At 37.2% G+C, this 21,808-nt stretch overlaps 1 protein-coding gene across 2 annotated transcripts in view; it reads left to right on the plus strand.

The window, feature by feature from the left end:
- Nucleotides 1-21,808, plus strand: part of SELENOF (selenoprotein F) — a 49,746-nt gene that overhangs the window by 4,081 nt on the left and 23,857 nt on the right. For both annotated transcript variants that reach the window (XM_019025289.3, XM_019025241.4), the window contains exon 2: nt 6,986-7,153. In XM_019025289.3, the coding sequence (XP_018880834.1) occupies nt 6,986-7,153 (168 nt within the window). The remainder of the gene's footprint in view (nt 1-6,985; nt 7,154-21,808) is intronic.

Here is a 21,808-nt window from a genome sequence, read left to right on the forward strand (position 1 = left end):
ACCTTTTGAGGCAGGAATCAACTTACCCATTTTTTTGTGAATGTGACCCCCACAGGATGGAACATCCTAACTTACCATCAAATAAAACTACTGGGTTATCAGCCACAGCCACACCATTCCACCAAATATTCCCAAAGACAGCCATCATACACAGCCTTTTTCTATCAAACTCTGCCTATTGAATTCATACTCATGACGTATAATTTAGTGGGAAGTACACTACTTTAACGAAATGTATTTTTTAGTTTTAACTTCTAATAACTGACTAAGGCAAATTAATTTACTCTTGGCCTTTGTTTCTTTATCTCTTTCTCCCTGAACTAAGATGTTTCAGTAGAATGCAAAGCTTAACTCACATTCCACTTCCAGACTTGCAAAGTTAGATGTAATTTCTCCCTTGCATATTGTATCATCATACTTTTTTTTTCTTTTTTTTTGAGACGAAGTCTCGCACTGTCACCCGGGATGAAGTGCGGTGGTGCAATCTCCGCCTCTCGGGTTCAAGCGATTCTCCTGCATCAGCCTCCAGAGTAGCTATGATTACAGGCACGCGCCCCCACGCCCAGCTAATTTTTTGTATCTTTAGTGGAGACGGGGTTTCACCATGTTGGCCAGGCTGGTCTCGAACTCCTGACCCTGTGATCCACCCGCCTCAGCCTCCCAAGGTGCTGGGATTACAGGCTTGAACCACCACCCCTGGCCTTGTATCATCATACTTTATACTGTATTACACAAATCCACATGGTCTTAACCAAATCATAGCTCTGTGTGTGTGTGTGTTAGTATCCCTCCACTCCTCCTGTCCCCGTGCCAATTAGAATGTAGCCAAAGAGAATACAGGGACCATTTTTATTTTATATTCCCTTCATTGTGTCTCATATGTATTTGTACATTTAAATCCCTCTGAAGCGTAAATGGCCCCAGTTCATTTGTGTTGTTGCTCCATGCCATCAAAGTCATCAGGATATTTGCAATTTGTGTAGAGCAGTGAGGAAGCCCAACCACTCTCAAAAATACAAAAATGACTCAGAAAAGAGAGAGTACTGGACAATTCACCCTTATTGAACTGTTATAACTTCCCTAAGGTTTATTCATGTCTCTTCTGTAGTAACTAGTGCTTTTAAGAAAAGAAAGCAAGAAAAACCCTGAAAATGAAAAGGAGTATAGGTAATTGTTGAAAAAAACAGTAAGAAGTTGGAAACTGCATGTCACAGTTAGCCCAAGGGGAAAAAAAGATCAGGTGGCATAAGTAGTTGGCAGTAGTGAAATCTTTGGAAACTTCCATAGGAATTAAAGGGGGATGAAGGAACAATTTCTTGACACTTTGAGATTGAGATACTGCTATGGATAAAACTGTCATTGGGACTGCACTCGTGTTTTGTTAATTGATACCTCTGAGTTTCTTATACTTGACAAGTTGAGTTTTTATCACTGTCTACTCCTCTGAATAGCTTTAATTTCAAGTTAATAACTGCATATTTGTCAATATTTCAGTGAGGTAACAACTGGTTATAAAGTGATTTAATCTGAAAATACATTGAGTATGCTTAAATAAGCAATAGAAAAGTGATATTTTAGTACAGTCTTAGGGAGCTGTTTATTAACGCTCCCCAGAACTAAGTGATGATATTCAATCCTTCATTCAGATCATGTGTAATATTTTCTCATTCAAAAAGGCACTACACTAAAAAGCAGTATAGAATGATAATTGTGTATCATTCTTTCTGAGATGCCCCCCACTCCATTTCTTCCCAGGTTAATATCTCGCTGGGCCTTATGGATCACACAGTTAAAATTGTTGGTGCTTTTGTTATTAGTGGTACATACGATAATGGTGTATCATGGATTCTGTGAAATATGGTAGTCAGTAACAGTGGTTAGGGGCATAGAGAGCAGGCCAGAATTAGAATCTTGTTGCTGTCATCTCTTGTTTCCTGTGTGGTCTTAGACAAATTACCTTAACTATCCTAAACCTGTTTCTTTCTTTATAAAATGGTGATAACAATACCTTTTTCACAAGATGGTTAAGATTAGATGGAATAATAATGTAAAGTACTTAACAAAATATCTGCTGGTTTATAAGAGCTTGCTGTAATGGCCATGTTTCTGGTATTCATTTTCATGGAGTTCATTCTGTAATCCCATCTATTTGCTTTTGTCTCAGATTTGGAGTTTGCTCAGAATTACATGAGAAACCTCTGAGTTTCCTGAAAGTTATAAAGACCAGTGAAGAGACAACGAATATGTAGGTGTAAGTGTAACAAAATATATAGCTAGATCAGATTTTTAAGGTAATGGTATAGTATAGTTAACCCAGTTTCTCTGCTGCCAACTCTCATCTAGAAGGAACTCATTAGTACTGGAAAAATAAAACAATGAGTAATGCATAGAGAAGGAGGGAATAGAGCCTTGTTTTTTTTTTTTTTTTTTTTTTGAGATGGCGATTCACACTTACCGCCCAGGCTGGAGTGCAATGGTGCAATCTCAGCTTACTGCAATCTCCGCCTCCCGGGTTCAAGCGATTCTCCTGCCTCAGCCTCCTGAGTAACTCAGATTACAGGTGTGCGCCACCACCCTGGCTAATTTTTTTTGTATTATTAGTAGAGACGGGGTTTCACCATGTTGGCCAGGCTGGTCTCGAACTCCTGACCTTAGGTGATCCACCCACCTTGGCCTACCAAAGCGCTGAGATTATAGACGTGAGCCACCGCATCCAGCTGAACCTCTTAATTTGTCAATTTTGCTTTGAAATAGAGAAAGCTAAATGGTTATCCTAGCCAGGAACCCTGTCCTTAGAATCTTTGTCTTTCTTACAAGTGTGGCTAATTAATCTAAAATTTAATATTTGATCTTAATGTGCAAATTTAAATGCCAATCAGTTACTTTTGGCAATAAAAGGATGGCAGGAATAATATCAAACTCTCATATATTAGCATTTATCTGTCAGGTACTTAAAAATACTTTCTGATGTCCTTAAATTCAAAGCCTTAAGTCTGCAAAACCAGTGATAGAACAGCTAGAAAAAAGTAGTTTACCTAAGAAACTCGATACCTTGTATCTCCCCTATACTTATCTTTTATCCCATGTCTAGTATAGTGATAAAAACATTTATATAGTGTTTTGTAATTTTTAAGTGTGCTTTCACAGTGGAAGGTGAGCCTAATACCAACATGTATTCAGTACCTACTGTGTACTGGGTGGGATGCTAGATGCTTTCTGTGCACTTGCTTCTTTAATCCTCAAAACTCCACGAGATAAATGATAATACTCCCTGTTTAGAAATAAGGTTGCTCTGTGATGGCATTTGAATCTAGATGTGTGTTAAGACTTTGAAATACATGATGTTTTGCATAGTCATGCTACCTGTCAGTAGGTGCTCCATAAATGCCAGAATAAAACCAAATAGTATAATTGCATGATTATTCATTTGAGGTTCTTATTTTGTTGTTTAAAAGGTTTTGGTAACAGTTTTATACATTTGTTAAGGAGTTCACAGTCTCCAAAGTAATTTCATTCTTATTGCCTCTTTCAGTAACTATGGCTGCAAAACAGAATTACCCTAAAATTTAGTGACATAAAACAATTGGTTATTTTGCTTTCAAATCTTGTGAGTTAGCAATTCTGACAGGGCACAGCAGGGATGGCTTGTCTGTTCTATGATGTCTCAGACCTCAGTTGAAACACTAGGGCCTGAAATCTGAAGGTGGTTTACTCACATGTCTAGTAGCTGATACTGGTTGTCAGCTGGAGTTTTCAGTTGCTCTCTACATGGGCCCTTCCATGTTGTCTCTCTTGTATAGACTTCTTTACAGCAGGTTGGCTAAGTTCCAAAGTTGATGTTCCTAGAAAGAAAGAATACTAGCCAGGCGGAGGCTGTTTGCTCTTTTACGACCTACCCTCAGAATCACATAACTTCCTTTAAACTCTGTTGTTCAGAACAGTCATGGCCCGTGCCCAGATTCAAGGGGAGGAAACATAGACCCCACTTCTCAGTGGAGGACTAACATTGTAAGAACATGTAAAATGATATGTACACATTGATGCAGCCTTCGATACATGTTGATTGTCTTGTCTTTGGAAAACACAATCTGCTCATTGTTATATTTGATTTTCAAATTATCCTGTGAAATAAATGAGGCAGATCACTTTACTGATGGAGAAATTACCCAAAGTACTAGTATGGTAGCAAGTGTCTTATAGTTAAACTAGAGAGATCAAACACACAAATTAACCAATAAAGTCACAGTTCCCTCCCACTAGGCTGGGATGTCTCATCTGTTTTGAAAAATTATACATATGACATTATTACAGAGATAGGATTAAAGATGTATAAAATATCAAATCAGCATTTTGGGTGAATATGCCAACAAGTACTTAAATTTTCTTTTCATTGGGAAATGCCACTGGATATTAATCTACCTGGTGAGTTTAGAAAAGGATTGACACACTGCAGCTGGTGGGCCAAATTCAGTCAACTCGGTTTTTGTAGAACAAATTAACATAAATAACAAAATGAAGCAAAGTTTCATTGGAACACAGACACACTCATTCATTCATTCATGTGTTATCTGTGACTAGTTTTTGCACTGCCATAGCTGAGTTAAATAGTTGTACAGAAACCATATGGCCACAAAAGCCTAACAAAATTATCTGGCCCTTCACATAAAGTTTGCATACCCTTAGTCTAGAAGATCAGTCAGTTGCAGTCAATCTGAAATTTCCCCTACCTGAAGCTATGGCTTTGTCCAATTTATTTATCCAACAGATATATGAAAACTGTCACAAGTGAGGGAAAGACAGAGAAACAACTTAATTAGCTTGCCTTCAGAAGAGTTCATAGTATTGTTGAGGAGTCAGATTTACATAGTACAGTGTCACGAACGGTACTGTTTTACAACTGTGCACAACTTTCTCGGAGAAGAAAAGTACTCTGGCTAATGATTGAGATCTGATTTTTTTGGTCAGTGAAAGCTTCCTAAAAGACTAATACTGATTAGATTCTTGAAAATAAGTAGGATGTTACAAGGTGAAGAAGTGGAAACAGAACCTTAAATATAGGGGAGACTGTGAGCAAAAGTGTGTTTGAGTAGGGCTTTTTATACTTCAAGGTACTATAGGAATTCCTTATAGCAGGAGGAATTGAGGAAGTAATGAGAAGTAGCCTTGGCAGTGAGCATTTAAGCCACTGAGGCAGGAAAAGACTTGAGAGCTTTTTAAGAGAATTATGAAAATATATTAATTGGTTGTGAGAATGGTGAAGAATATGGAGTGTAGGTCAGTAGGATGACTGATCTGGGCAACTAGCTTGTCAGAGAAATGATGCCATTTTACTAAGATACTGAATACCTTAGGAAGAATAGATTTAAGAAAAATATAAGTTTCACTGTTGCAGATTTTGAACTTGCAATGCATATTCAACACCTAAATGTGATATTCAGTGGACTGTTGGCTTTGGAAGCCTGACATTCAAGAGAAATACTTGAGAGTTTTCAATAAATGCATATCTGAAGCCATGGATAAATATGCAGTAATAAATAGAAGGCATGTAAAGCTAAGAGAGAGCCAAAAACAGAACTGTGGGAAACAATAGCGTTTAAGAGATGCATAGAAGAGAAAAGTAAAGGAGGACAGGCCTTTGGACAGGGTAGTTGAAGCAGAACAGTTTTGAATGCCTTTGCATTTGGTAATTTTGGGCAAATTTTGTGGAGTAGTAGGAGCAGAAACCAGGCTATATTAATGAGTTTGGGGTGTTAGGAAAAAATAAAGATAATAGAAACCAAGTTATAGTAACAATTCAGAAATGACAGAACGTGGGAAGAGCAGTTAGGACCATAGGGCTTAAATATAGCTAAAGCTTGAAGTATTGATGAAATGAAGTATCTGTTAAGATAGAATCCAAAGAGGAAGTAGAGGGATTGGCCTTAGACAAATGGAGGTATACCACATTCACTGATAGGTAAAAAAGAATGGATGAGGGAAGGGAATATTGTTGAAAGCCTGCTTTTGTCAGCCATTCTGATTGATTAAATCATCTCTGATTAAATGTAGCGATTTATGTAAAGTAGCCATAGCAATCTGTTTTATGTAGGAAGTATTGCCCCTTAATTTATGAGTGAGGAAATTAAAGCTTAGGGAGGATAGTTTGCCCAGGGTCACGAATCTTGTAAGTGGTGGCACTATTACCTAAAACCAAAAGTTTGAATTCTGGCGTGCTCTTACCTGCACCATCCCCTTTCCCGTCCTTCTTCTGCTGGATGTAACTGTAGATAAACCCTACAGTTAATCTTACTCCATAGACCCATATGAACAGATGTTGAGTTCTTAAAATGAAACAAAAATTATTTTTTCTTATAAGAAAATTCCTTTTTAAACAATAAATCTTTAAGAAAACATTTATGTGATAAACATCATGAACAATGATATGTCTTTTCTTGTTAATCCATATTTTAGCTAAGCTGAAAGATGATGGATGTTTAAGAAAAAAAGCTTGTAGGGGAGGTGGGAGAAACCAGACTATTACATAAGGTTACAGAGTTTAAAAAAGAATTTATTGCTGGGCGAGGTGGCTCATGCCTGTAATCCCAACACTTTGGGAAGCCAAGGTGGGCGGATCACGAGGTCAGGAGATCAAGACCATCGTGGCCCCCGTCTCTATTAAAAATACAAAAATTAGCTGGGCGTGGTGGCGTGCGCCTGTAATCCCAGCTACTAGGGAGGCTGAGGCAGGAGAATCACTTGAACCCAGGTGGCAGAGGTTGCAGTGAGCCGAGATTGCACCACTGCCCTCCAGCCTGGCGACAGCAAGACTCCGTCTCAAAAAAAAAAAATTAAATTAAATTTAAATTTAAAAGAATTTATCTCCAAATGAAACATTTCAGTAACTTGTCTTCAATGTGTTAGTTTTTGACAACCCCGTGTTCTCTTTTTGGAAAGCTTTGTAATATAAATATGGAATTGTGTTTTATTTTCCATTTTTTATTTTCAGGTGTCTGCTTTTGGGGCAGAGTTTTCATCAGAGGCATGCAGAGAGTTAGGCTTTTCTAGCAACTTGCTCTGCAGCTCTTGTGATCTTCTCGGACAGTTCAACCTGCTTCAGCTGGATCCTGATTGCAGAGGATGCTGTCAGGAGGAAGCACAATTTGAAACCAAAAAGGTACTGTTTTCTAGTATATTCCTTCCATTGGATGGTTTAGTTGAGATAAGGTAAAAATGTAAGTTGCTTAATCAATTTAAGTGTAAAAAAGCCTCTAAGCTTTTACATTTTTTAGTAAAACTCAACTGATTTCTTGTCTGGCCTATTAGTTCAATCAAAGCAAATATGAAGGCGAAGTATGGTTGCATACCAGGATCCCATTCCACCATGATTGTCAAGCAAAGGGGAAGTAGAATCCCTATAACATGCTTTGATCCTGTAGTTCTCCAGTCTTCCTAACTTCTGGCCAAATGAAGCCAAAAAATAATAGGTGCTTTTGTTCATTTATAGTAAGAACCCAGTGTTGGATGAAACTTGAAATGAAAGTAAAGCACATAATACCTGGCACTTAATTGTCTACAATAAATTGTAACATGAAATCTGGTTAAAAAGAATATGGACTGTTTACACACCTATTGCTAGTAATTTGAGACACCTAACCTCACCTTTAACATCTGAAAATAGAGCCAAGGATAGGTAGTTCAGTCTCTCCAGGTAAACCTACTATGTTTTAAAACCTGCTGTTCAAACAAATTAATAGTGAACTTGCTCATCTTTTAAATATTTTCATCAAAACTCTTAGATCTATTTAAATTATAAAGTAGACTGGAAAGATCATTTGAGTTATCCAGTTAAAACTAAATTGGTAAGATACCTGTGTTTGTGGTGAGAAAAAAATGTTAGCATATTTCTGTTGTTTCCTTCCAGTACTGTCTTTGACTTGTACATGCTGAATTCTGTTTGAAGTATTATGGTTTGTAAAGCTTTCAGGCATAATGATGTGTTATTATTATTGGTAGTAAAGGTTTGTTTTTAACAGTAAGTACATTTTCGGAGTTCTAAAAGAAAAACAAGCAGGCAAGCTTTGAAATGTTAGTATTCAGCCAAAATTTAACCCTTGATTTCTCTGTATCTGAACCTGAAATTCCAAGTATCTCAAAAATGGCTTGCAAAGCCTTACATGTTTTTCACTTTACTGGTTCACATATACCAGTAAAACATTTTAATGTTTAGAAGATTTCTTTACATGTAAGTTATTCTTTTTCTTGCATGTAAATAAAATCTAAACAAGTTTTTAAAACTTGATTTTAAATAGATTTAAGACATACAACTTAACTAGTTTAGTAGACCTTTTGCTGCCCCTCTGTTCTTTTTGCTGAGGTATTCACATGGGACAAATTGCTGAATAAATCTGTATGAGCCATCCTCTCCTTATCTTTAAGCTGTTCTATGGGCTGTACTACTACTCAACCAACATCCTTTTTCACTGAAACACCAAACTCGGAAGGACTGAAGAACAAGGGGCATTTTATAATAAACAGTGTTTACCACACACACCCCCTTGTGATTAGGGTAAATTGAGAGGTCTGCTATTTGACAACAGATCTGCCAAAACTGTAAACCAAATGCATGTAAAAGCTATTTTTACTTACTGCCTTTTCTTAGTAGTTCTTCATAATACCCCAGTTTTTTGGTATAATTTTAGTAGAACCAAACTTGCACCACAAACTTCTAAAATTAATTATATTCCTATTCAATTTTCATTGTTAATGGAGCTATATGTTGTATCTTGACACATTTCAGCAGTTGCAGCTCAGCAATAAAAGTAGATCTGCCAATTAATATGTGCCCAGCTAATTACAAGCTGGAGTGATTATCGTATCTAAGTACAAGTAAGCCTGTCTTAATGCATCTTTTACACTGAATCCAGTGTTTTTAACTTTGCTCCTAGCCCCTAATCTCTAAGATGTACTTTTTATTAGCATTGACTAGCACTCTTTGCACACAACTGGTGAATTTTTTTTTTTTTAGTAAGACTAGTGAAACCAAAACATAGCAAAAAACACTTAAAAATATTACTGGAAATATAAAAGTACGGTATGTTGGGCAATCCTCCCATTTAGATGCAAACCACATGCAAGTATAGAAATAGTGCTAGATTTAATCTGTGCAATATTGTTCTCTGGATTTTTGGTACATGATCATGGATAACACAATATATATAATATACTTTTCTGTGTCACTCAACTCTGGCTCAAGGCTTAATTTAAAATCACAGTTTAATTTAGTTGTCAATAAAAGTAAAAGTCTAATATGTAGACTAGTGCCTTACATTAAAAATATTTAAGTCTGGGCAACGTGGTGAAACCCCGTTTCTACAAAAAATACAAAAATTAGCCAAGTGTGGTGGTTTACGCCTATAGTACCAGCTACTCAGGAGCCTGAGGTGGAAGGATAGCTTGAGCCTGGGAGGCAGAGGTTGCAGTGAGCTGAGATCATGCCACTGCACTCCAGCCTGAGCAGCGGAGAGAGACCCTGTCTCAAAAAAGATACATATATTTAAACATAGCTCTGTGTGTGTGGAATCATCGTGAGTATAAATTCTTTAAAAAGTCAACTCGGGTGTGGTGGCTCACCCCTGTAATCCCAGCACTTTGGGAGGCCGAGGCAGGCAGATCACGAGGTCAGGAGATCGAGACCATCCTGGCTAATATGGTGAAACCCCATCTCTACTAAAAATACAAAAAATTAGCTGGGTGTGGTGGCACACACCTGTAGTCCCAGCTACTTGGGAGGCTGAGGCAGGAGAATCGCTTGAACCCGTGAAGCAGAGGTTGCTGTGAGCCGAGATCGCACCACTGCACTCCAACCTGGGCGACAGAGCAAGATTCTGTCTCAAAAAAAAAAAAAAAAGAAGAGGAGAAAGTCAGAGTTTATCTATATAAACTTTAGCTATTTGTACATAATAAAAAAATGTTACCAGGACATTCATTTTTGGTTCTTAATTAGTTGGATGCTTTATATAGGTCTATCTAAGGATGAGACTCATTTTTAGTAATGGTCACTTTTTCAACTGAATTTAGCCTTTGGTAGCCAGAAGCATAAAATTTTTGTTAGAAATTGTTCCCAAAAAAGCAGAAAATGTCTTTGAAACCCCTTGTCATTCTGCTGATTGATATTCCACTATTTTTATTTGGTCTCCCTCCCTTCCAGTTTTGATCATAAAAGACCTACTCAGCGTCTCAAATACAAGCTAGAATGAGATTTTTGATCAGTTATTTTACTACTGTTTTAAATGGCTTTGCTCACAACCCGGGTATAATTTACAGACATTATTGGTAAGGATGTTGACTTATTGTAAAAATCATAACTAATTTGTAGCTTGAAGAAAATGTAAACTAATGAAACAAAACATACTTAAATTTTAGTACTGTTTTTGTACAGTTAATATTTACTAAGGCATATAACTGACTTCAGCTTTATATATTGAATCTTTAGAAGGGTAAAGATACCCAGTCCAGTTGAGTATAACTCTTCCCATTGATCTTGTATGTGAACTTCCTTGTCCAACCATTTTAGCTGGTTTAAGGAAAGTAGTTAATCTTTTGACTCATGGACTCCACAGTTGAGCAGCAACCTGGGAGGAAGGAGCAGCTAAAAATCGGAGACTGACAGGCTCTTGCAGCCTCTTTTTTGCTTTTGCATATTCTTTGTCTCACTACTGACTGGCTTTCAAAAAATTTTTTTGAAATTTTTGACAAGGATTGTTGTTTGTCCTAGTTGGATCACTAACCACTTATTAGCTAGGGTTGTGGAATAATGCAAGAACCTGTTAGCTGCATAGTAGCTGTGTAGAATGGTGTATTGGAAAGCAGACAGATGAAGCAGTTCTCAGGTAAAGAGCAGAGCTAGGTACTAGGTAAGCAGTCCTCTAGATATTTTATATCTTTATTCCTCAATTACTGGAGTAAACCACTTCTACTTTAGATGATTTAGAAGATTTAGCTCAGCTTCCCGTCTTCTTAGACTTCTCCCCAACCTTACACACCACCAGTATCACTCCCAGGTTATGTTAGCTACACTTTTGTATTCCCAAAGCACTTAGGGATACTTTGATTTACACTATATTATATCTATTGTTTTGCTTTTCTTTCTCTCCCAGAAAATAATGCTGTTTGATTTTTTTCCACCACCCCCCTCCCCGCCAAGACGGAGTTTCACTCTTGTTGCCCAGGCTGGAGTGCAATGGTGCCATCTCGGCTCACTGCAACCTCCACCCTCTGGGTTCAAGAGATTCTCCTGCCTCAGCCTCCCACCCGCCACCACGCCCAGCTAATTTTTTGTATTTTTAGTAGAGACAGGGTTTCATCATGTTGGCCAGGCTGGTCTCAAACTCCTGACCTCAGGTGATCCACCCAACTCGGCCTCCCAAAGTGCTAGAATTACAGGCGTGAGCCACCGTGCCCGGCCTGCTCTTTGATTTTTTTTTTTAAATGTTTATGAATCTCCAGCCTTTAGCACACAGTATTTCATAAGTTCTTGCCCTTGAATGAGGCTGTTTTTACTAAGAACAAGTTGGAAAAGGTGATTTTTTTAAAAGCTATGTGGAAAATATACATAACTTTATAGCTACTTGATAAATATCTTTTTCATATATTTCACTTATATCCTGAAATATATTTTTAAAAACTGAAAGAATAAGGAAACTTGTCTCCATTTTGGCAGTTAGCCATTGGTAACACTCTTTGGTTATAATTATCTAACTACAAATATAGATCTCCCATTTCTACATTTTACTTACAAGGATGCCATAAGCATCCCAAATCTATCTAAAAAGAGATAATGTTAATTATTTAGCACAACTTTTTAGTGATTCCAATTTGACCACTCACCTTAATAGGTATTTTTTCAAAGTGTACATGACCATCAGATTAAAATTGTTTCCTGGGATTTTCTTGAGATACATATAAATATTTTTTCTGTTAGAATTTTTGAACTATTCACTATTTTCTAAGATGTATAAGATTAAGTGTAGTATTTTAGTGGGTTAAATAAGTGGGTTATTTTTCTCATCTTTTTATAATCTTGCAAATTCTGTGCACTTGAACTTGCTTATGGCTGCTGGATGCTTTTTTTCATTATTTCCTTAATCAAAGTTCTTAATAATGATTTCAGCTGCTTTCAGATGTTATTTTAGAACTTTTTTTTCCCTAACTATATCCGCCCCTCCCCCTCCCCCCCTCTTTGTTTTGAGACAAAGTTTTGCTCTTGTTGCCCAGGCTGGAGTGCAATGGCAGGATCTCAGCTCACTGCAACCTCCCAGGTTCAAGCAATTCTCCTGCAGGTTCAAGCAGTTCTCCTGCCTCAGCCTCTTAAGCAGCTGGGATTCCAGGCACCTGCCAACACACCCAGCTAGTTTTTGTATTTTTAGTAGAAACGGGGTTTCACCATGTTGGACAGGCTGGTCTCAAACTACTGACCTCAGGTGTTCCACTCCCCTCGGCCTCCCAAAGTGCTGGGATTACAGGCGTGAGCCACCGAGCCTGGCCTATATCCCACTATTTCTTTAGTTAGTACCTTTTCTTTTTTAAATCTTGGTTTCCCAAGGTCCTTGTAGTTTCTTTCTTCCTCCTTCAAAATATTTTGATATAATTGGTTTTAGCATTTTTAGTCTTTTGCATTTATACTTGCCTTATTTCTGAACTACTATTCTGAAGGTCAAGCTGGTACCAAACCAGAGCACCTCTGGAGATAAGAATTCACTTAGCTGAATTACTTATCTGTGTGAAATAATAAACAAATTATTTCAGCCTAATTTATTGTTCAGTTTTGATTAAAAACAAAGAAGTTTAGACTAATGGTTAAGATAGACTATAGAACCAGACTGCCTAGATTCAGATATTCTCTGCTACTCAGCGAGTGTTCTTGGACAAATTACCTGATTACTGTGTGTCTGTTTTTATAACTATAAATTGGGGATAATTATAGTTCCTGTCTCATAGGGTGATTATGAGGATTAAATAAGTTAATATGCATACACTGCTTAAAATTGTGTCTAGCATATAACAAGTAGTAGGTAAATACTTGCTGCAGGTGGCAATGACAGCAGCAGCAGTAATAGTAGTAGTAGTAATCTGGTTTGCTGATGATAAAAGCCAGAAAGAACAGAAAATTTGGAGAACTCAGAATAGCATGATAATAATTGCTATTGACAAAATAGGGTAAAAGAAAATAGATATGAAATATAAACTATCAGATTTGCCAGTGATAAAATTTGGAGCAATATTTTCTGTTATTCCACTTTCAAGTTCCTGGATTAGTCGAATCAAGAGGAAATATATTCTTACAGAATTGGCATGAAAATTTTTACTATTTATAACTACTTGTATGAAACGTAATACAGACATAAATTATGTCAAACACAATCCTACTTTCAAATTTTTAAGTCCTTTCAACTGACACATTTTAAAAAGGAAAATACTACAAATTTTCCACTTTATAAATGTGTGCCGTTTTGATCACTTGAAAATGTATGAAAGATTGCATTTGGAGGAAAAAAGGTTGTGCTAATAAAAAATGTCTCAAGACCAATGTTAAAGTGGAGCTTAATTTTCTTTGGTTTTTTTGTTTGTTTGTTTGCTGTTGTTGTTGTTGTTCTTGTTGTTGTTTTAGAGATAGGGTTTCCCTCTGTCACCCAAGCTGGAATGTAGTGGTGCAGTCATAGCTCACAGCAGCCTCCAACTCCAGGGCTCAGGTGATGCTCCTGCCTCAGCCTCCCAGGTAGCTGGGATTATTGACATGCGTCATCACCCCCAGCTAATTTTCTATTTTGTAGAGACAAGGTCTCACCATGTTGCCCAAACTGGTCTTGAACTCCTGGCCTCAAGCTATCCTCTCCCTGGGCCTCCCAAGTCACTGGGATTACAAGCATAAGCCAACACACCCAGTTGTCAAGGTAGAGCTCAATTTTCTATGACAAACCTAGTCAGAAAATTGAAGGAGACTCATATTTTAAAGTCAGTTTAGAATAAAATATATTATTTATTGGTTTTTACTAGTCAGATGACAGATCAGGAGGAAACCATGATATTTTTAAAATTAGAAGTAACATTATAGCAGAAAATAAATTGAGCTATATGTAATATGAAAATAATTATTTCATAAAAAAACAAAGCAAGCTATCAAACGAATCACAATTATTTCAAATTTTTCTACTAATATTCTTCTCTTATTTATATGTGTAACCTATCACCTGGTAACAGATTTCAAAGGCTTAAGAAAAATTAGGAAGAGAAAAGCTTAAAAGTAATATTAAAAAACCCCAGGTTGAGAAGACATTTATCTGAGTTTTAGAACATCTTGGTCCCCTTCACAAAATACCAGTAGAAGCACAGGCTGCAGATCACCAAATCATGCCATTACTTTTTCTGGCAAATAATTCAACAGGTCTGGGATTTGATAAAAGCCTTTTGTTTTCACTTAAAGATCTACTTTCCAGATAATAGGAAAATAATAAAAATACTTATCTTCAATATTAATCTTATTATACTAGAATTGAATAAGTGGACCTAAGCAGTGTATAACATAAATTTATGAATATAATTGGATGCCCTCCACTTCCCACTCCCATTTCCTAGTTGGAACTAGACTAATTTAAGTCACCTGCTTTATATAGTAGCATTATCATTTTTTTATATGTATTACACTCTGCCTTGATATTTGCATGCACTTCAACAGGCCAGAGACAGTACAGAAGTAATATTAATTAACATGTATACCTCATTAGAAGCTTATCTCTTTCTCTCTTTTTATAAGAATTGTTGAGAGAGTTTAATTTTCTATTTATTTGTTTGTTTATTTATTTATTTATTTATGAGACAGAGTCTTGCTCTGTCACCAGGCTGGAGTACAGTGGTGCAATCTTGGCTTACTGCAACCTCTGCCTCCCGGTTTCAAGCAATTCCCCAGCCTCATCCTCCTGAGTAGCTGGGACTACTGGTGTGCGCCACCACGCCCGGCTATTTTTTTTTTTTTTTTTTTTTTGTATTTTAGTAGAGATGGGGTTTCACCATGTTGGCCAGGATGGTCTCAATCTCCTGACTTCGTGATCCGCCCACCTTGGCCTCCCAAAGCGCTGGGATTACAGGCGTGAGCCACCGTACCCTAGCCAAGAGTTTAATTTTCATCTCAGCTTCTTACTGACTTTGTGATTGAGCTAGCAAATTACTCCAGGATCTTCAATTTTGTCATAATTACATTACCTTACATTAGTGTTTATTTTACACTGGTTATACGCTGAGTGTTTTACCTACATTATCTATTTAATCCTCACAACAACCCTATAATGTAAATACTATTATCCCTATTTAATAGAAGAGGGAACTAGGGTATAATCTGCCTACCGTTAGCTGGCGATTAGATGCCAAAACCTGGTTTTATCTCAGGTCTGTTTGATTCTAGAGCCCCAGGTTTTTAAACCTCTGTGCTATTTTACCTTTTATTTTGAAAATGTTAATAGTAAGACCTGCTTCAGAGTTACTTTAAGAAGTTGAATGAGTTCAATATAAAACACCGGGCTGCCTTTCTGAAGGCCCCTTTTGCCATTTGTACTTAACAATATTAATAATAGAATTTCGTTACTAGTTTTTATTTAAAATTACCAAATCCTTATTTCTCAGTTTACCACTTACCACAGACTTTAATGGCTCCTGTCACTTGGTGTTTTTCAAGAATATGTTCCCAAATTGGGCTTTATTTAAGGCCCAGCCAGATAATATTTTATATAAATCATGTAATTTTTCTTAATTCGGTAAAAGAGCATCAAAACATTTAGTTGTTTTCAATTTGCGTGGCTATTGTGTAGCCAGTTGCAGTTACTCATAAGTCAGCTTAAACAGCATTATTCAAGACAGTGGCAACTTTTAAGCTTCAGGCTGTCAGAAAGAGAATGCTACTGATGTGTAAAACATAGAAGAATGAAATGGAGGTTAAGCTAACTGTGCGTGAAATTGTAGTCACTAAAGAAATTTCACAGTTGCTTAAAATAGCTTCACTTTTGTCGTGTGTCTGTAAGCGTCAGTACATGGACTGGTATCTTCAAAGCAAAAATCTAAATGTCTTTAACATATTCTAATTATAGTATAAAAGCATTATTCACAAAGAAGGTTTTTTAAAACGTATGAATAATGTTTGGCAACAGTTCACATTCAATGTAAGAATCACTAAGACTCCTGAGTAGCAGTAATACTAAATAATAACATAGGCCGGGGGCGGTGGCTCACACCTGTAATCCCAGCACTTTGGGAGGCCACGTGCGGCGGGGTGGATCATGCGGTCAGCAGATCGAGACCATCCTGGCTAACATGGTGAAACCCCGTCTCTACTAAAAATACAAAAAAAATTAACTGGGCATGGTGGCGGGCTCCTGTAATCTCAGCTACTCCAGAGGCTGAGGCAGGAGAATCGCTTGAACCTGGGAGGCAGAGGTTGCATTGAACCGAGATCATGCCACTGCACTCCAGCCTGGGCAACAGAGCGAGACTTCATCTCAAGAAAAAAAAAACTAAATAATAACATAAATGTTTATTTAATAATAACCACTAACATTCATTAAGTTGTTATCTGAAGGTACTGTTCCAGCCACTTTAAATGAATTTATAGAACCTCACAACAACTCGGTAAATTCCATTATTATCTTTATTTCGTAGTTGAGTCTTAGGCATAGAGATCTTACCTAAGATCATAGAGTGAATTAAGTATCAATATATGTTTCATGTATTTGTATAACAGAATTTTAAGTTTATTTTATGATGTTATTTAATTGAACCCAAAATATTATTTAAAATTTTTTTATATCTGCTTTTAATATGAAATATAAATGCAGTCAGTTCTTTTACATAATTACAAATTAGGATCAGATTCTATCTAAACATATTACAACTTTCTGCCACATTTGCAGACTGCAATGCTCAAAACGAAAATAAACCCTTAAAGTAATTCAAACTGCCTTACAACTGCATTTCCTAGACATACCCACCTCAGAATCAAAATAAACTTTCCATTTATACACTAAATATTTCTTCCAGGGTTAAGATCAAAGAAAAACAAGACTCCTTGTCTTCAAGGAGTAGAAAAAATAGGCATGGAAGCCAGGTGTGGTGACTCACACCTGTAATCCCACCGCTTTGGGAGGCTGAGGTAGGCGGATCACCTGAGGTCGGGAGTTTGAGACCAGCCTGACCAACATGGAGAAACCCCATCTCTACTAAAAATACAAAATTAGCCAGGCGTGGTGGCACATGCCTGTAACCTCAGCTACTCGGGAGGCTGAAGCAGGAGAATCGCTTGAACCCAGGGGGTAGAGGTTGCAGTGAGCTGAGATCTTGCCATTGCACTCCAGCCTGGGCAACAAGAATGAAACTCCGTCTAAAAAAAAAAAAAAAAGAAAAAAGAAAAAATAGGCATGGAAACTGGACTGCCAGAGTACTGTTGATATGATATTCTGTTTGTTGGGCGAAAACATAATATCTAATGTTACGAAGGTAACCACTAAAAGAATTAAATTAAGTTAAATTAAAGTTGGAAGGAAAGGGGAACTAATAGAGCTCTTAAAGTTGGTATCTCATGAGCTATAGATACAACCATATTAATCTTTATGGAAGTGACCAACAGAACTAAAAACAGTTTAAATATTAATGCGTAGGCCAGGCATGATGGCTCATGCCTGTAATCCCACCCAACACTTTGGAAGACGAAGGCGAGAGGATCACTTGAGGCCGGGAGTTTGAGACCAGCCTGGGCAAAATGGCAAGACCAAGACCTCCATCTCTACAAAAAATTAAAAAAAAAAAAAAAAAAAAGCTGGGTGTGATGACACACACCTGTGGTCCTAGCTATTTGGGAGGCTGAGGCTACCGGAGGATAACTCGAGCCTAGGAGGTCGAGGCTACAGTGATACATGGTCACACCACTTCACTCCAGCTTGCGTAACAGAGCGAGCTCTGTCTCCAAATTAAAAAAGAAAAAAAGAGTTATTAAGTGGAGGGTAGAAGGCAGAGGAAATGTTTACTTCTTATTTTATAACCCTTTTATACTGTTTTTTATTATGTCCACATGCATTGATTTTTTTAAAAGAATTCAATGAGATATGTGCTATAAACAAAACATGCATGTATGCAATGAAAGCTCTTAGAAGGAGGGCATAACCACTTGGCAGGACAGGTAAATATCACCACTTGCTTATGTAGGAGTTAATGCTTATAGTAAGTAGGCAAATGGTTGAGAGAAGGCCTTTTCTCTCGCAAAAGGAAAAGTTAGTGGAAAGGCACAGAGGCATGAGAGTATGGCCATCTAAGATAAATCAGATAGCTGGGTTATGATGAGAGAAGATGATGATTAGGTAAGCAGGGGCCAAATAATAGAGGGCCTTATATACGTTCATAAGAAGTTGAACTTTATTCTATATGCAGGGGACAAAATTAAAGGATTATAAAGAGTAAACTGGTATCAGATTTGTATTTTAATAACTTTTGTTGGTGTGAACAATAGTTGATAAGGCAGAGGGGAATACTTATGCCAGAAAAATAATTTGCCGTTTTCCAGAGGCAAGATACAAGGGCTTAAACCAACACATTGGCTGTGAAAATGAAAAAGGGACAGATTTGAAATCAATTTAGGCAATAAATTTATTTATTTGGATTTATTAGACTGAATTGGAGAGAAAAGGGGTAAGTGGGGATGCTTCCCAGTGTTCTTACTGGAGAAACTGGTAACCCTAACACAGGAGAGAGACCAGCTACTTACAAGATGGCCCATTAAGGCAATAATGGATGAGAGAAGGGGCAGCAACAGAATAACTTTTAATAAAGCATACCCCTTAGCTGTAAATAGTTTTTTTGTTGTTGTTGTTTTGTTTGTTTGTTTTTGAGATGGAGTCTTGCTCTGTCGCCCAGACTGGAGTGCAGTGACGTGATCTCAGCTCACTACTACCTCCACCTCCTAGGTTCAAGTGATTCTCCTGTCTCAGCCTCCCCAGTGGCTGGGATTACAGGCATGTGCCACCACACCCAGCTGATTTTCATATTTTTAGTAGAAACAGGGTTTCACCATCTTGGCCAGGCTTGTCTTGAACTCCTGACCTCATGATCCACCCAGCTCCGCCTCCCAAAATGCTGGGATTACAGACCTGAGCCACCGCGCCCAGCCAACAGTTTTATTTTTGAAGAAAAATTTATTTTGAAGAAAAACTTTTTTGAAGAAAACAGTTTTAATTTAAAAGGCCATGAATTTTATTTGGCTGCCATAGTGAATTCTAAAATAGTATATTGACAGAGTAAAGCAAAAATTTTAAATGTGTGGAATGGCCTCGTTTCTTTTTTTTCTAGTTTTATATTGCTGCTCTTAAATTTTGTATAATATTGAAACTCTTGGATTATTATAGCTTTATTTTTGTATCTTTTTAAAGTTCAAATGTATTAGGTGATTACTATCTATAGGGAGATACCATAATTGAATTTGTTTTAGTAGCTTTGTTTCTTATTGTTTTCAGATATTTATAATCTTTCTTAAAGATGATCATAACTGGCCAGGCACGCCTGTAAAACTAGCACTTTGGGAGGCCAAGGCGGGGGTGGATCACCTGAGGTCAGGATTTCAAGACTAGCCTGGCCAACATGGCAAAAATACAAAAATTAGCCAGGCGTGGTGGCGCACGCCTGTAATCCCAGCTACTTGGGAGGCTGAGGAAGGAGAATCGCTTGAACCTGGGAGGTGGAGGTTGCAGTGAGCCGAGATCGCACCACTGCACTCTAGCTTGCGCGATGGGAGCGAGACTCCGTCTCAAAAAAAAAAAAATGTTGATCATAACTATTCTTTTTATGACAAATAGTGGTTGTTCAGTATTGGAGGGATAATATCAGCAGTGATGCAAAGAAATTATTTATTCTGCCAGGGCACGGTGGCTCACACCTGTAATCCTAACACTTCGGGAGAACAAGGCAGGAAGATCACTTTGTCCAGGAGTTTGAGACCAACCTGGGCAACATAGCAAGACCCCATCTCTACAAAAAGTTTAAAAAAAAAGATTTCTTCTGAAAGGCATCCTTGCTTCCATATATTATTGGACCTTCATTTTCAGTTTTCCATTTTCTAAAATACTTTTAGTATTACCAAGGGGGTAGTTGGTTTCATTTAAAAACACTTACTATGGTATTCAAGCTTTGAGTCTGTTTTGGTTTTGTTTTTTTGTTGTTGTTTATTTTTTTGAGATGGAGTCTCACTCTGTTGCCCAGGCTGGAGGAATGTAGTGGGGTGATCTCAGCTCACTGCAACCTCCACCTCCCGGGTCCAAGTGATTCTCCCACCTCAGCCTGCCCAGTAGCTGGGATTACAGGCACCCGCCATCATGCCTGGCTAATTTTTGTATTTTTATGGAGACAGGGTTTCACCATGTTGGCCAGGCTGATCTGGAACTCCTGACCTCAGGTGATCCGCCCACCTTGGCCTCCCAAAGTGCTGGGATTACAAGTGTGAGCCACCGCGCCTGGCCGCTTTGAGTCATTTTTACCAATTCTTTGGATATTGGATCTCAGAAAATATAGTGGTCACATTCTCATTTCCTCAAGTTACTTTTTTTTTCGTCATGTGATATTTCCTAAGTATTGGCAGAACTGAATGCATTGTTCCCAAGTGATGACCCTGGATCATTCATACTTGTAGCTAAAGTATACATAGGGGTGGGGACTGGGGATGTATTTTTTTTCCTAATGAGAGTCTCATCGTTACAGTCTTACCCCTTGTTTTAGGTGTGTATGTAAATTCTATAGGTGTATATAGAACTCCTGTTTGTCATCACAGTATTGAAAGAAACCTAGTCCTTTTTTCTCTCAGGTTTCATAGTTAGAATGGTCTAATCTAGAATGCATTGATATCATTTTCATTTTCAGGGGGTTTTTTTGTATATTTTCATTGAGCTTTTTAGTTCAACATTGTATCTTTATGGAAAGATTCCTCCAATGTATTCTTAGCATCTGTAGAGCCTAGTTTAAATCAAGGTAGATGTTACTTGCTTGTTTTATAACTTTTCTTCTCAGTTTCAAGGCAGAAACTAAAGATACAAAAAGGAATAACACTTTAATGGTATAGTAAAATAAGTTTTAAACTTAGTGAGTTTCCTTAGGCATAAACTCATTGCTTTGTATTTTTTCAGAATTTAGTAAAAAGCACTCCAAGATGAGTAGTAATTTAATCTCAGGTTTAGTATTGGAGAATTATATTTGCCAGCTTTGTTTGTTAAAATTATAACGCTGATTTTTTTTCCCCTAATCCTCAGTATTCATCCATTGTTTCTAAGCAAGAATGCCATCACTCAAAGTGAGTATGAAAGTGTCATTAATCAGAAAGTATGGGGAGGACTTGAAGATGAACAGCAAATTTAAAACACCAGCAGATCACTAAACATGGTTTAGGTGATAATACTTTCCCTGAGAATTCGCTGACCAAATTTTGCTAAAAATAGTTTCTGTGTGATGTATTTTTCTGCTGTATGAAAGGAATAAAGTTGATTTTTTAAAATTATACTGGATACTATTAGTGTTTGGAAAAGTGACTCATTTATATTTGAGTGTATCATAATTGATTTTTCATTGGAATATCTAAATAATACAGTGCTCAGCTTTTATCATACTATAGCCATGCTTCCTTATTTTAAAATCCCTTCATTTTATTTAAAGGCAAACCTTCAATAGACCTATAAAATACAGTTATTCCTCAGATATGAATTCTCTTGAGCAGTAAAAATTTTTGCTTTTGTTCACCTAACAGCATTTTCTTCATATT

Source organism: Gorilla gorilla, chromosome 1 (assembly GCF_029281585.2).
Source record: "Gorilla gorilla gorilla isolate KB3781 chromosome 1, NHGRI_mGorGor1-v2.1_pri, whole genome shotgun sequence".
Classification (NCBI taxonomy): domain Eukaryota; kingdom Metazoa; phylum Chordata; class Mammalia; order Primates; family Hominidae; genus Gorilla; species Gorilla gorilla.